At 33.6% G+C, this 15,554-nt stretch overlaps 1 protein-coding gene across 1 annotated transcript; it reads right to left on the bottom strand.

Moving 5' to 3' along the window:
• Window positions 1-4,984: 4,984 nt before the first annotated feature.
• Window positions 4,985-7,445, bottom strand: LOC131059937 (probable receptor-like protein kinase At1g49730). Its single transcript, XM_057993010.2, has one exon. It carries the CDS (start codon window positions 7,121-7,123, stop codon window positions 5,219-5,221), a length of 1,905 nt encoding a protein of 634 aa, XP_057848993.2. The 5' UTR covers window positions 7,124-7,445; the 3' UTR covers window positions 4,985-5,218.
• Window positions 7,446-15,554: the final 8,109 nt, after the last annotated feature.

Below are 15,554 nucleotides of genomic sequence, written 5' to 3'. Positions count from 1 at the left end.
CATACTAAATTGTGTTACATACTAACTACCATATATATGAACAAACAATTGTTTGAAATGATCAAAAACTACAACTTTGTTGTATATATCCATATTGTTCCATCCTAGTGGCAGATCTATCTCTAAAACATATTCATTTGATCTTTACCATTTCTAGGATAAAGTCTTCATCATGGTTGCTCAACCTGTTGTGTAGTCCATGGTCCTTTTGTAGGGTCTCCATAGAGTACTTTCCATTATACCGATTTTGGAATGCCAAGTAGCTTCTTGGAAAAGGTACCTTATCTTCTTTGTTAAAGGGCCAATGTCTTGCATATGTGACCTTAGATCTATTGATTTAAACTTGTCTTTCATTTAGAAGCTTCAAGAACTTGCCTTTAGAAATCTCTAGAGTGACAGTAACTTGCATAGAAATATCTTGATATATGAGTCTTCTAGAAGACTCGGTAAGTCCTTTTGTCCTAGAACTAATCCTCATTCCTATCCTTTCATAAAAACCATATTATTTTAGTAGATAAAACAAGCCAAAACAATTAAATGGTTCACTTAAATTATTAATAAAGCCGAGTAAAATCTCTTGCCAAATTAGGTTGCCTTTGTCCCTCTCACCCCCCTAGGTTATCACAAAACAACACCCATACTTCTTTAGCATAAAGATAATAAAAAAAGATATATTTAATTCTTTCAGGAGTCCTACATATAGGGAAGGTACTTACAATGGAAGATGGTATAAGACATGTTAGTTTTTGTAGTAATAATAGCCATTTAAAACAAGATTTATTAGGTTATATATGATATTAGACCACACAGGTTTATGATTTTTTCTCCACTGTTTAGCAAAAAGAACAAGATTCCAACAAATATTTAGGTGTTTGGTCATATCTAGTGCTTTATTCATAAAGTTGCAAATTAGTTTGGGTTTTATTTTATACAAAAATAATACCATCACAAGTCCAAGTCCAAGATAAGAAAGTTTTTTTAAAGGTGGTGGATCCCCAAACTTATTCAAATGATTGGGTTAGTGCCCTATGTGCACACAATCAAGTTCTATCATATTCTCCTTGCCAAAATTCACCTACAAATTGGAGATATGGAGTACATGATCTTATCCATTCTCATAAGTAACTATGTAATAACTTTTTTCTAGGTAATGGGGGTCTTCTCCATAATGTAGTGGTAATAGAGGTGGTGGTGACTTTAGTCACAATGGAATGATGTTTGGTGCTTGACTGCCTTGTATTATGGTAATTTGTTTACCTTGGCCTTGGTCGCCTAGTATACTCAATAGGACACATAAGAAGAAGAAAAGGATGATAGTCTTGTTGATTAGAAGCTCATTCTTGATGATACAAATTTCATTAAGAGTTTGTGGGAGATAAGTTGGACGATCCTTCATATACTACTAAATTATGGATTTGTGGCCCCCATGGTAGAAATGTTTTGTAAAATATATTTCTACTAACCTCCAAGCCTATAATTTTTTCACATTCATGACTATTATGAACATTATGTATTGAAAAAATAAATAAATGAGAGAATGAGACCTTAATATGTCTTTTACAAAACAAATTTTACAAAACAAATTTATTGGTGGTCACATTTGACCAAGTTACACATGTATCATTTCCATTTCTAGACCTCATATTAGAGAGACCCCTTCTATACAAGTGTGCACTTATTGTTTAGTTTGCACATCCTAAAATTAAACATATAATTTTATTTTCTAATTAACAAGGAACCACCCAAGATTGTATTATTATAATAAATCTAGAAAATTATCCAATCATCAAGTGGCCCATAAATAAGAAAACAATCAATATTTAGTTTGATGGAGTACTACACAAGGTAATATTTCAATTACTCTACCAATAATGTAGCTTTGTTATTGAATTACTCTACAAGGTGATGTTTCAATCAATTACTCCACAACCTAATAAAAGTTCATAAAAAATTCTACACAAAATTGATCAAGAAAAGAAATATAAAAGCTATTGGGTAGCTAAACAACTTATTGGATGAAAAATCCTCCAATAAATAATAATAATGTGAAGAAATAAAAAAACTAACACTCTCCTAAATAATTCAGCCTTATTTTCAATATTGTTAAAAGACATATAAAGGAACAAAATTCAAATGGAAGGGAGAAAACTGAAATGCTCTTATTACTTTGGATCCCAAACTTCTTGATGTTTTGTTCTTGACCATACATCGATGTGGTTTTGATTTTTTTCGCAGTTAGTGATTAAAAACATGATTTTTTTAGTACTTGATATCAATATGATAATATTTTTAGATTTGTTTGTTTAACATTTTTTATGTAACATTTCAGATCATATTCTATTATCTTCTCTAACTATAGCTCACAATGACAATAGATTATGAAAATATGATCTCAAACAGATGATAGATCATAAAATATGATTTGACATATTAATGATAAAAAAAAAAATTAACAATAAAATCCAAAATGATTACCATATTGATTAGTGATGTATCTTTAGAGGTACAATGTCTAATAAAAAAATAGAATATATTATTACATTTAGTAGCAAAAATTACCACAAGAGGAAAGAAAGAACAACTGCAATATTCTTTTCAATAGCAGAAATTTGCTATGTGGGATTTCCCAGTGGGTTAGAGTCATGATTTAGCTTGTTAGAGAATAATTGTTGTCTATTAATATATTGTTGACTCTATCATGACAAACCAAACTACACAATATTACAATTACTCTACTAGAAACATAGTTATGTGATATTTAGTTTCTGTGATATTTAGTTTGATGGAGTACTACACAAGGTGATATTTCAATTACTCTACAATTTTAGATATACATTAATTCTATATGACAAACCATTTAACCCTCATTTGAAACCAAAAGATCACATTTTTAGATATAAATTGATTCCATAATGACAAACCATCTAACCCTCATTTCAAACCAAAAGCTAATCATACAAAATTCAAAGCATAATGAAAATTCACACAAATTTTCACACTATATTGATTCAATGATTTTCATTCATCTTCTTAATTAATCAAAGTGCATAAAAGACCACAAATGATTAAACTATTATTAAAAATTAGAAAAGAAATAAAAACCTATATTAAGCCCAAAAAATAACTATGTGAAGAAATAATACATAAAAAACACTCTCCTAGATAATTCAGCCCCATTTTCAATATTGTTAGAAGACATAATTCAAATGGGAAGGAGAGAATGAAAATGCTATGTCATTGGGATACCAAATGTTTTATTCTTGACCATACATCAATATGGTTTTGAATTTTTTTTAAAGTGATTAGTGATTAGTGATTAGAAAGAAATAAGCAATACACTTCTCAGTCACAAAATTACAAACTATCATTTTTAGACCTCTTTTTAAATGATGGTCTACACTTTTAGATATAAATGAAGTCTATAATGAAATAACATTGAATCCTTATTTCAAACCAAAAGTTAATTGTTCAAACTCTAAAACCTAAAAAAATCATATAAGTTTCTACATAAAATTGATTAAATGATTTTTCATTTCTATTGGTGTTGGAAATAAGCCATACTTGGACCGATGATGGACTGGTCCAAGAGGGGCCAGTAACTCAGTGGTAGAGCACTCCAACAACATATGGAAGGTCCTAGGTTCGAGTCCTAGCTGGTCCATGTCTCAACATGGTATCAGAGCCAAGTCCAGGCCAGGAGCCCCAAGCACACGAGAGGTGTGGCTTAAGGGGGGGTGTTGGTGTTGGAAATAAGCCATACTCGGATCGACGATGGAGTGATCCAAGAGGGGCCAGTAGCTCAGTGGTAGAGCACTCCAGTAGCGTATGGAAGGTCCTAGGTTCGAGTCCTAGCTGGTCCATGTCTCAACAATTTCATCTTTTTATATAATTAAAGTCTACAAAAAATCAAATAATTAAGCTATTTTTAAAAATCAAGAAAAGAAATATAAAATCTATTTCAAACTCAAATGGCTTTTAGCCAAAAAGGTTTCAATCCAAGGCTCATGCTCTCATATTGAATAGCGATAACAATTTTGTGGATGAAAAAACCTCTAATTAAAAAAACAAAAACAAACAATATGAAGAAATAAATGAACTAACACTCTCCTAAAAAATCAGCCTTATTTTCAATATTGTTAAAAGACATATAAAGGAACAAAATTCAAATGAAAGGGAGAAAACACAAAATGATCTCATTAATTCGAATTCCAAACTTCTTGATGTTTTGTTCTTGACCATACATCAATGTAGTTTTAATTTTTTTATACAATTAGTGATTAAAAACATTGATTTTTAGATTTGAACCTTGGTGGCCACTTCACCAACGAAGTGTTTAAACCGCGACACTACATGTCCGAAGACTTGATTTTTTAATCCTTGATATCAATACGAGAGAGGTTTGAACCTTGATGGCCGCTTCACCAACGAAGTGTTTAAACTGCGACACTACAAGTCCGAAGACAAAGAAAAACAAAAAAAAACCATTGATTTTTTAATTGTTGATATCAATACGATAATATTTTTGAATTTGTTTGTATAACATTTTTTATAAGACCACATTCCATTCTCTTTTCTAACTAACTCACAATGATGATACATTATGAAAATTTGATCTTTTTGAATTTATTTGTATAACATTTTTTAAAAGATCATATTCCATTCTCTTTTCTAACTATATCTCACAATGATAATAAATTATGAAAATTTGATCTCAATGGACATAGCTATTCTGGCTCCAAAATGAGATTATAAAATTCGTGATATTGACTTCCTAAATCACAGTCATTTCCACGATTAACAGTGTGTAATGTGTGTGTAATGTTCGTGTTATTTGGATCCAGAATAGCTGAGGGCATCTCAAACAGATGATAGATCATGAAAATCAAATCCAAAATGATTACCATATTGAAATTACAGGTATAAGGTCCAACAAAAAAATTAGAATATATTATTACATTTAATAGCAAAAAATTGCCAGGAGAAGAAAGAAGAACAACTGTAATATTCTTTTCATTAGCAGACATTCGCTGTGAAGGATTCCTTTTCTGGGTCAGAGTCATGATATATGTTAGATAATATATTCTTGTCTACTAAGATTTAAACCCGGGTCAAGTGCCAAATCAGAGCTTCCTTATCACCAATCAAGCTAAATCTTGACAGCAGAAAATACTGCAAGCAACATAATTTTTTAATAAATCTCCACAGATAACAATGAAAGCTAAAGATCAGATTGAAAAGCTTCCTGTAGATGATTAACTTGTGATAAGGCAATATCATTGGCCTTGTTCCACGCTTCAGTGAGCACCTTCAAGACCTCCACCATGGAAGGTCTCTCAGACCTGTAAGGCCTTACACATAGGCTAGCAATTTGCAGCACAATCTCAATGGATTCCACGTAAGCCTCCACGTCAGCATCTGAAATCCTAGGGTCCACCAGAGTTCTGATGTTACGGTCAGATCTGCTATTGAATACATGAGTAGCATATACAATAGACTCTGCCCCACCTGACGGCGTGCTGATGATGGCCTTCTGCCCGGAAATGAGCTCCAATAACACAACGCCAAAACTGTACACGTCACTGGCTTCGGTCAGCTGCCCGACTGAAAAATACTCAGGGTCCAAATATCCAGTAGTGCCCTTAACTTCTGTGGTAACATGTGTGAAATCTGCAGCAATTAGCTTGGAAATGCCGAAATCTGCGAGTTTAGCTTGCCCAGCTGAATTTAACAGAATATTCCTGGGTTTCACATCACGGTGAATAATGGCGCCTTCGGAAAAGAGGTGGAGATAAGCTAGCCCCTCTGCACAGTCCACTGCGATTCTTAAGCGGTGGTCCCATTGCAGCACATGACCGTCGGGAGGATGGTAGAGCAGGTCGCTTAGGTCGCCGCCCGCCATGAATTCGTAGACCAGAATGTGGTCATTTTTGTGCTGACAGTAGCCCAGAAGTGCCGTCAGATTGGGGTGTTGGAGGCGTGAGAGAAGCTGGACTTCTTGGTAGAAATGTACCCGCTTCTGCAACTTAAATATCCGCTTAATCGCCACCAATTTGCCGCTCGGGAGATTGCCGAGAAAAACTTTGGCGGAGCCCCCTTGGCCAATCATCCGCCCAGGGTCGAATCCCGCCGTCGCCTGGTGGAGCTCGCGCTTGGTAAATATGTACAAACCCTCAGTCGGAAGAAGGCTTTTGATCCCTGTGAGAGCCTCGGCCGTGCTTTCAGCGGTGGATTCATTGTCTGAGCGGCGGATTTTCTTCACCTTTGCGATGTAAAGTAACACCAGTGCTATGACGACAATGGCCCCTGCTGCTGCAACCCCTGCACTTACGCCGATTCGAACCCGCGACCTCTTTGCTCCATCACTAGGGTTCTTGTTGAAGATGATCGTCGGCGGCGGCGGCGGCGGCGGCGAGGGGATGAGATTCGAGGTGCCGAGGGTGCCGACATTCTGCAGCACCTGCGTGACGCAGAGAACGAACGAATCAAAGAGGGTTTCTTGAGGATTCGGACCCCATAACCCTACTGTAACGGCTATACCGCAGGGAACAAATTCCTTGGAATTCGTTACATTTAACAATTGCATCGCTTTATCTATGACTTCGCTTTGGCATTTGTCGCAGGCGTTGGACTTGTTGAGATTGGGGCCATTGCAGGCCCTGGAGGCGTTGTGGAGGTCGACTGTGTCCCAAATTTGGGCCATTTTGGTGTACTTGCATGGCCCTGCGTTGGCAGCGAAGGTCAGGTGATCAATCTGACAGGCAGAGGAATTGGTGAAGAAGGTGGAGCGAACTAGTCCCCTCGAATGGAGATAGTGCACGAATTCGTCAGTGCAGAGACTCGAACCCGCGTCGTCCAGGAGAACTTCCCCTGTTTGATTGGCATGGCGGGAGATTGCAAAGACAAAGGAAGCGAAGGCATTCCAGCAGCAGGTTCCTTGGGAGGTGACCCGATCTGTGCTGTTTTGGTAACAGGAAGGCGGGATCATGCGGGACGCCACTGTGAAATCATATGGGCATTCGCTGCTTTCTGTCTTGGGAATCCTCCATTCTGCCAAAACTAACAGCAAAATCCACACTATCAATTTCATTTTTGGCATCCCAGTTAACTGCAATTTTCTTGTCATGCCATTGTTTCAAGGTTATCAAGGAATTCCCACGGCAATGATTGTTTTTCTGAATCAAATAAGCCTATCTAAGCTTGTGCTGGGCTCTGTTTAAGTCAAGCTCTGTTTACCTTCTAGATGGAAGTACAGAAGCGCAAGTTTTGACTACTCAAGGAAAAGTCACAAGAAAACAAAAAATATTGCCGGGCTTGATTTTTATGGTGCGCAGAATATTGTGTGCTTGTGTTGCAAGTTGCGGGAATGAAGACCGAATTATTGCAGCTACCTAGTGATAGCTTGAGATCGAGTTGAAAAGATGGAAATGTATTGTTTTTCAAGACTTTAACAGTCTTCCATGGTATTTGTTTATTAATAAGTTTTAAGGATTTGGGTCTTTTCAAATTGGTGAGATGGAAATGTATTGTTTTTCAAGACTTTTACAGTCTTCCATGGTATTTGTTTATTAATAAGTTTAAGGATTTGGGTCTTTTCAAATTGGTGAAATCATTTATTGTGATATTTTAGGGTGTTTTTATAAGTGTAGTGTGTATAAGTGTCGGTGAGATAGAGGAGGTTTAAAGTATCACCTATGGGAGAGGGTTTAGCAATTGTACAGGGTAAAATTCATTAGATTTTTACATATTATAATGTTTACTTTTGGTTTCGATTGTGTATAATTGTTGAATTAGGGTTGTTCACTCACATTTAGTTTTTTGGTCTTTATATAGACGAGTTTGAGAAAATAATTTTAAGTGGCTATGGGCACAAGTAATTACTTGAGAAAATCATTTGAACAAGTTGTTTGGATTAAGAGTTGCTTGTATAAAGTTTGTGTTGTTATTCTTTAATATGTTGACGACATCATTTTGATGCCCCAATAATAAGAAGGTTTCCAAACACGATTACATGTCTTAAGATCCTTGGTGACACATAATGAACTCGATTGTGTGTATATAGGTAAGGGTCATTTTTTTTAGGTCATACTTTAGTTGTCAACAATTGTTGAATCTAGATTGAGCAAAGGTTATGCCTTGTCACTACTTTTGAAAAACGATGCTTCCAACATCAATTCAAAGGTATTCACATTGAGACTTGCTTCTTTCATTAATTTGGTACACCCACTCTTTTATATGGAGCAAAAACTTAGGGGTCTTCTCTCATGAAGGTTATCCAAAACTAAATTTGAAAGCGTTCTTATTTCCATGTTATACAAACAACTTCACGTTAAAATATCATTTCCTCACCCTAGTCATTATTGTGGCGATCTTTTAAGTGGTAACTATGAGCTATATTTCAAGTGAATTTTGTAGATGCTCATGTAAAACATTCAAATCCTCTATGCAACTAGCACAACATTGGATCTACTTTGCATTCTATGTCAAGGCTTTTACTGTACTAGGTTGTCCTACTCTTGTAGGCATTATCATGCACTGTGTAAATTAACAATTGATGTGCTAGATGTTTTTACAAAGGAGACAAATAGGTCTATTACCTACAACCCAAATGGTTAGAGCCTTGGGGATCTCTTTCGTTGAAGCTTTAGCAATACCGCATATATATCTTCACTTCAAGGATGAGATCTGCCAACCTTTAGGTTACACTATGCTCCAATTGCCTTGTAATTTGAGGGTCGCTTTGGGATAATTTGTGATTTATTCACATCCCAATACATAGATATAGATCATCATATTCCTTAGGACCACTCTACTTGTTAGATTTGTTCAATAGAGCTTAAAATTGAGGATCGCTTTATTTTCTATGCTCTCCTTATGATGTCATGGGGCAATCTTTTTACCTCTTCAAAGATTCGTATACGTTTTTTTCTAAGACCTTAATGACTCATGAGGATCAAATATGTTTGGCCTTGTTCTTTAGAAAGACATTTAATCTTTGCCAACATTGAGCCAAAGATCTTGCTTTCACAATACATAACACTTGAAAGATTGTCTCGACATCATTTCTTCTTTAAAATTTAACAAGAAGCAACCTCATAATAGCCTTTCAAATATAACAAAAACATAACAAATATTAAATTATATTATTTATTTATATTATATTATATCTTTAATAGTTATTTTTATTCCACTTTTAAATTTACTAAAATCACATTAACACTTATTTCACTTTTTATTGCATTTTTCAATTCCATAAAATAAGTATTATCCTTTAATTATTTATTTTTGATTCTACTTGTTCCTGAAGTATTATGAAATTTTATATTGAACACAAATGACGTATGTTTCAATCATGAGAATATTAATTTAAAAAAATAAAAAAACATTGTCAATACATATGTTTAGTCCATTAGATAAAGTAGAATATTTTGAGGGATTTGGAGTATATTTAATTTATTAAAAAATTAATGTTGGGAAGTTCACTTGAGGAATAAATTGAACGATTACATTTTAATAGATAGAAAGTCGTGTTGTGGCGAAAGTTCATTAGAAAGGCTGTTGGGACTGTATTTTAATTGTTTTTTTAATTTTAAGTTTTATATTTTAATTGTTTTTTTTTCTCAAACTTGTTTTGATTGTTGATTCAGCTAAACAAAAGATTGAGTGGCACTCTTATTTAATCTTGTAGACGTATAAAAATGACCATATTCCTAAATGAATATTTTATGTTCATTTCTCTATTTGATTAAATCCAATTTAATTAAATTATCCACATTCTTCTATTTTATTAAGTAAATTACTCAATTTATTTAAATAAAATTCACTATACCCATTTAATGAATAAATCATTTTTATTCAATTAAATCCCCCCTATCCACTTTTAATTAAATTCAAATTTAATTAAATAGTTATCCTAAAATTGAATAAATCTAATTTATTTAATTTCCCCAAATTACAACTAAATTGAATTAAATTACTTTATTTCAATTAAATCCTATTATCCCTCCATCCACTTGCAAAATCCTAAACCTATTTCTAATCCCTTCTAGACTCTTCTAATCGCTTCTAATTAGCCTAACCCATCATTCTAAACTTTGTCACATCCCTAAGCAAAGGGAAGTCACTTCTCAAACCTCAAAGTCTTTGATAACCATTAAAGGCTTCCAACCTTCAACCACTTAAAACCTCAAAGTCTTTGATAGCCATTAAAGGCTTCCAACCTTCAACCACTAAATCCCCCAAAGTCTTCAATAACCATTAATGGTTAACTCAAACCCTCTTACATGGTTAAAACATTTGTTTTAACTCAACCTTCACCCAACCCAAGGGTCTCATCAGGCCTTTAATGCTTTGACCATGATTATCTCTTAATCATTTGCACAAAGGTTTATCCTTGGATTAACTCTTAATCCATTAGGTAAGCCTAATTTAGGCTTGACCCTTACCCTCTAGATAACCATGAGGTCTCCTCAGGCATTTAATGCCTCTAACCCCTTCTCTCAACCCAACCCTATGTTGACACTTGTCACCATTTCATTGGTGCAAATTGTGCACATGGATCCCCAACTTTCAAACTCAACCCTTGATTGAATCTTTCAATCCTGACCATCCATTGCCCTATTTTTACTATAAATAGAGCTCTCATTCCTCCATTTTAAATCATCCAAATTTGTAGTATCACACTTATGCTCAAATACATTCAAGCTTTCATATCATTTTTATGCTCATCATTTTAGCCTCTTTGAAATCAAGAATTAGTCTAAATATGCATGTTTAGAATAATTTCTTTATCATTTAGCTCAATCATAGACTAACATATCATGTTAGGATAGTATTTATACTAATCTTGTCATCTTATTCATTTAGTTTATTGCATTTCTAAGATCATGCATAGCTTAGCCTACTTTTCATACTAAAAACTATCAAAGCATCCCTCGTTCTTGCATTTGCCATCCTTAAACCATTTTGCTCAGTGATCTGAGAGCAAAAACATTGGTTTGAGGGACATTGTGAGATAGAGAACCATGGGACCCACCTTGGGAAGCTGAGTAATACGTTATTACTCCATAGCTTGCATCAAGAAGTCATGTGTATGTGTGTGGACAAGTCATATTTTCACATATTAAGTTTTATTGACCCACTTTTCCACCATACAAATCTAATATTTTATAATAACACGTATATTTGTGTGTGGACTATGAGTTGGCATCAAAGTGTATTACATATGATGTTTTACTTTTAATAATTTAATATGTTTATTTATCTAAAAACTTGATTTAATTAGCATAAAAAATTTAATGAGTGAAGGAGAGAAGGGAGTAGTTTTAATTTGTCATGTCATTGAAGGGCGATGATCAACTAGAAGATGGATAAAACAAGCCTAGACTACTAAACCAAGATTAGATTTTTGACATTATTTGATAGCTCTATTAGAGACTAGTCCCACACATCTTTAAGAGTTTCCGTGTACTTGTGTTTTCTCTTATGTGTTAGTGTCCTCTTAGGTACGTTGGTGTCTAATATGATATAATTGTATCATGGACTAACATGGTTGTGTCCTCTTTACTTTCTTATGTACAACATTCGTGCCTATAAAAACTTCATACTCTTGCTTCAATGCCTAGAAGTTCCTAAAATGGCAAACCTATTACTTGAGTACATTTAGGGACCCACCTTGATCAAATCCCTAGATTGACTCAGCAAAAGTACTATGAAACATGTTTTAAGGTGTGTGTGGCTTTAATAGAATAGTCATTACAACAAGATTCGATAGGTAAAACATCAAGTATATCTTCCTCATTATAATCACCACTAGTCTTAAATAATAAATCAATGTGTTTGTATTCATTAAGGTTGACAACTTCAGTCATAAGCATCTTGTTAAGTGTATGAAGTATGAATATCATCAATCGAATTATCGTCTAGGTCGTGAATGACACGTTTTGTTTAATTAGCTTAGCTTGATTATTCAATTATTGTGTATTAATTGTTTAATAGCAAACAATTAGGCAATATGTTTTGATTATGTTAATTATCTTTTGAAGAATGATTATGATGGTGATTGTTAATTAAGCTAGTCTTACAAGAACTAGTGATACTTTCTTAGGTCAAAGAGAGTACCATCAAGGAGAAGGTTTTAGATGATAGAGGCAACTTGTTATGATGGAATAACGTACATACACACACACTTAGAATCATGTACCTAGGTTGTACAAGAAAACACCGTTAATGCAATTTTTAGGGTTTCATGTCCAAATCGTTGACAACCTCAAGCAAGGGTGATAGTTGAACTGCATGGAAGTTAGACCTCCTTATTTAAATTTAGACTAGTTTAATAGTTATAGAGATCGTGTTTTTATTAGGTCATGAGCCAACTTAGCACGAGATTGTGCTACTAGTGCAATATGTACTTGTCTTTAAGCATTCCATCAAGATGGACCCCCAACTAAAGGGTAATTGACATATTCTTTATTTAATTATTACTATAATAATAAAATAATAATTATTAAAAAATAAATAGCATTATACTTTAATGCTAATGTTGTTTTAGTTAAGAAATAATAAATTATATTTAAATATTGATATGCTAATGCTCTTATTTTTAAGAGAATACTAAAATAATTTCAAAAGAAAAAATGAAATGAAAACAATAAACTCAAATTGATTTTCTTCTTTCTCCCCTTGTCTTCTCAATGCTTCCAAAATTGCATGCATGTCTAGCATGGAGGGTGTTAGAAAATGTATGGATTTTGGATTACAATTGTCAATTTCATGAGACAAGAAGGATAAGAGTTTCTCCTACTGGATTCTTTTTTGGGGAGAGGGGAGTTGCAACATAAGAGAAGGGAGAGCTAATTTGACAAAGGTCGGGAAGGGCACAAGTAAAAAATAGAAAATTGAAGGCTTGAACTAACATAGGTAGCATCTAAAACTGTAATATCACTTTTCCCTTCTAGTGCTTTCTATGTAGCATAATACCTTATTTCAATGATAATCCAAACTTTTATCTAAGATTTTGTTTCAGCTCGACCTATATATGGTTATTCTATCTAAGAATTTGTCTTAACACTATTTAATTGCATTCACCTAAAATTTCTAAAAACTGTATCAAATACATCGTCTAAAGGTTTCTATAATTTAGTTATTAAATTCATATTATGCACATTCCACAATTATTGAAATAAAGAGATTATGTTCTTGATGTAAATAATATCATGTTGTGAAAAAAATTCATCTATCTTTTCTGCCTTAATGATTATCCATAACCATTCCAAAACTTCTAGTTTGGTGCAGGCAGAGTGGTTGCTAAAGGTGTCGAATCTACACTTGCAATTTGTTGCTTGGAATTCTTTAAAAAAAAAGGCATATTACTATACCACATGACCACCTTTTCCCTCTAGCATCTTGCATTAAGTGTGTGTACCTTATCTATGCCTTTTCATTTTGTATATAGATATACTTACGATTGAAAAATTGTTAAAACCATAATTGGTTTAACTGTCCTTTGTATTTGGAATATTTGGCTTTAAGCTATTCCAATGCCTTGACATGTTGCACTATTGTTTTGGGCTTGTGTTTTCCACAGAAATTGCATTTTGCCTCTCTTCATGACTCATATGCAAGAAATGATATGGCTATCTATTGACATAGGAACATTAGTAAATTGTCCTTGCTATTTACCACTATGGAGATCTTGGGTTTTGATATGTCTATTGTAGATTGGGTATGCATTTGATAATTTAAATACTGATGCATATACTTTGTTCATCAATAACCAAAAAAGATATAATAGTAGTTGATGTTGCAAACTTTGAAACTGAACACTATGGTTGTGAGAGATTTGCTAAAAAATTTGAAAGCATGTCCATTTAATAATCTTATTCCTCTTGTATGAAAATATTAAATAAATTTTGCATAAGGTTATTGGTAAGTCCAAAATTCAAACTCTAGCTGAATTTAGAGATGGGTTTAAAAATCAATTTAGAATTTTCTTAGCACCTCAATAATCTTTGATGCTTTATAGTAGAATATCTTTTTCTTGAACACACTTACACTTACAATGTTTAAAAAAATAATATTCAAGTGTTAGAAATTGAAAAATAACTAAGGGATATATATCCATGTCCTATTCATTGTTCACTAATTGAGTTGCTATCAATTTTACTAGATGGTCTACACAACTTTTAAGAGACCGTCAAATGGTTTGTTAGCCTCTCCAAAACTTTAATATCTCTGTTGGCACATATGTTTGGTGTTGCTATCTTAATATTAGTGAATTATTTGCACATTTTTAGTTATCCAAACTACATTGCTTTACAAGCAACACAAAGCTCTCTAATGGAGAGAAGAGGAAGCCAAAGAAAGTAAATATTGGTGCAAAAAGAAAATTAAAATAAGTTTAACAATGAAAATAATCGGGGTTAGAAATGTCTAATAACCTACAACATCAAGGTTACACATGTCAACCACTAATTCTTGTAATAATTGATAGCAAATTCTCTAATGGTCACTATTTGACTTATGCTAGTGTAATTATTTAGTGGATTCACTTGTAATTTCTATTTATAACTTAAGATAAGCATACCATCCAAGGTAATCCTAAATGCCAATCAACTAGTGTTAGAAAACTAGTTTACCACCTAAGGCATGAGTTATAAATAGCTAGATTTAACGTTGCCTTATTGTAAACTATTGCTTTGAGTAAAAATGGCAAATTGAGTTGCAGAGAAAAATTCTCACCCATGTCTAAGAATCATGCTAAAATATTTTTGGGTCATGTTATTCATCTGTCCACCTTTCCAGAACATATTGAAGTTTTGAATTTGGCTTAATAGTGTAAGTTTTTTGACCATTTAAATGCTACCCCATTTTGCTACAAATAAGCAGATTGAAAATCATTAAGAGATTAAATGATGAAGATATGCAATGTATAAATGTATTATTAAGTAATTGAATGAATTTATTAAATAAGGTTATCCCTTTCACTAAATCCTAAAAAGGGTTCTAGATTTGGGTAGTTAGCAAATGAGGAAGTAAGACCCTTTGTGCCTTGTATCAATGTGTTGAATGGGTTATAAGGAATTTTGGTTAGAATATGGAATTGTTCCTTGGCGAACCATTGGGTAAATGTTACGCATTGAGAATATATGATTTGAATTAATACCAGTATGGGCTTTGTCTTCTGGATATTTTTTACCCTTCATGTAGAATGTCAAGATATCATAGTGAGACACTTAAGATTGTTTTACATTCTTCAACAATATATTTACCATTAGAAACTTGTGCACTAAAGATATGTACATTGCATGAGCATATAGGTATGTTATTTTAACAATAATTTATAGTCAATTAGATTCCATCATGCATGTTGGCCATGCCTTTCTAGATTCTTTGTGATGGGTTGGGATCCTCCAATTGAGTATCGTGGGGAAGCATAATGCTTCATGACAGGGTGGATAACACCTTGATGGTGCTCTCTCTCTCTCTCTCTCTCTCTCTCTCTCTCTCTCTCTCTCTCTCTCTCTCTCTCTCTCTCTCTCTCTCTCTCTCTCTCTCTC

The sequence above is a fragment of the Cryptomeria japonica genome, chromosome 7, assembly GCF_030272615.1.
Source record: "Cryptomeria japonica chromosome 7, Sugi_1.0, whole genome shotgun sequence".
NCBI lineage: Eukaryota > Viridiplantae > Streptophyta > Pinopsida > Cupressales > Cupressaceae > Cryptomeria > Cryptomeria japonica.
The sequence above is the reverse complement of the archived record's forward strand: the minus strand, read 5'-3'. Positions and strand labels throughout refer to the sequence as shown.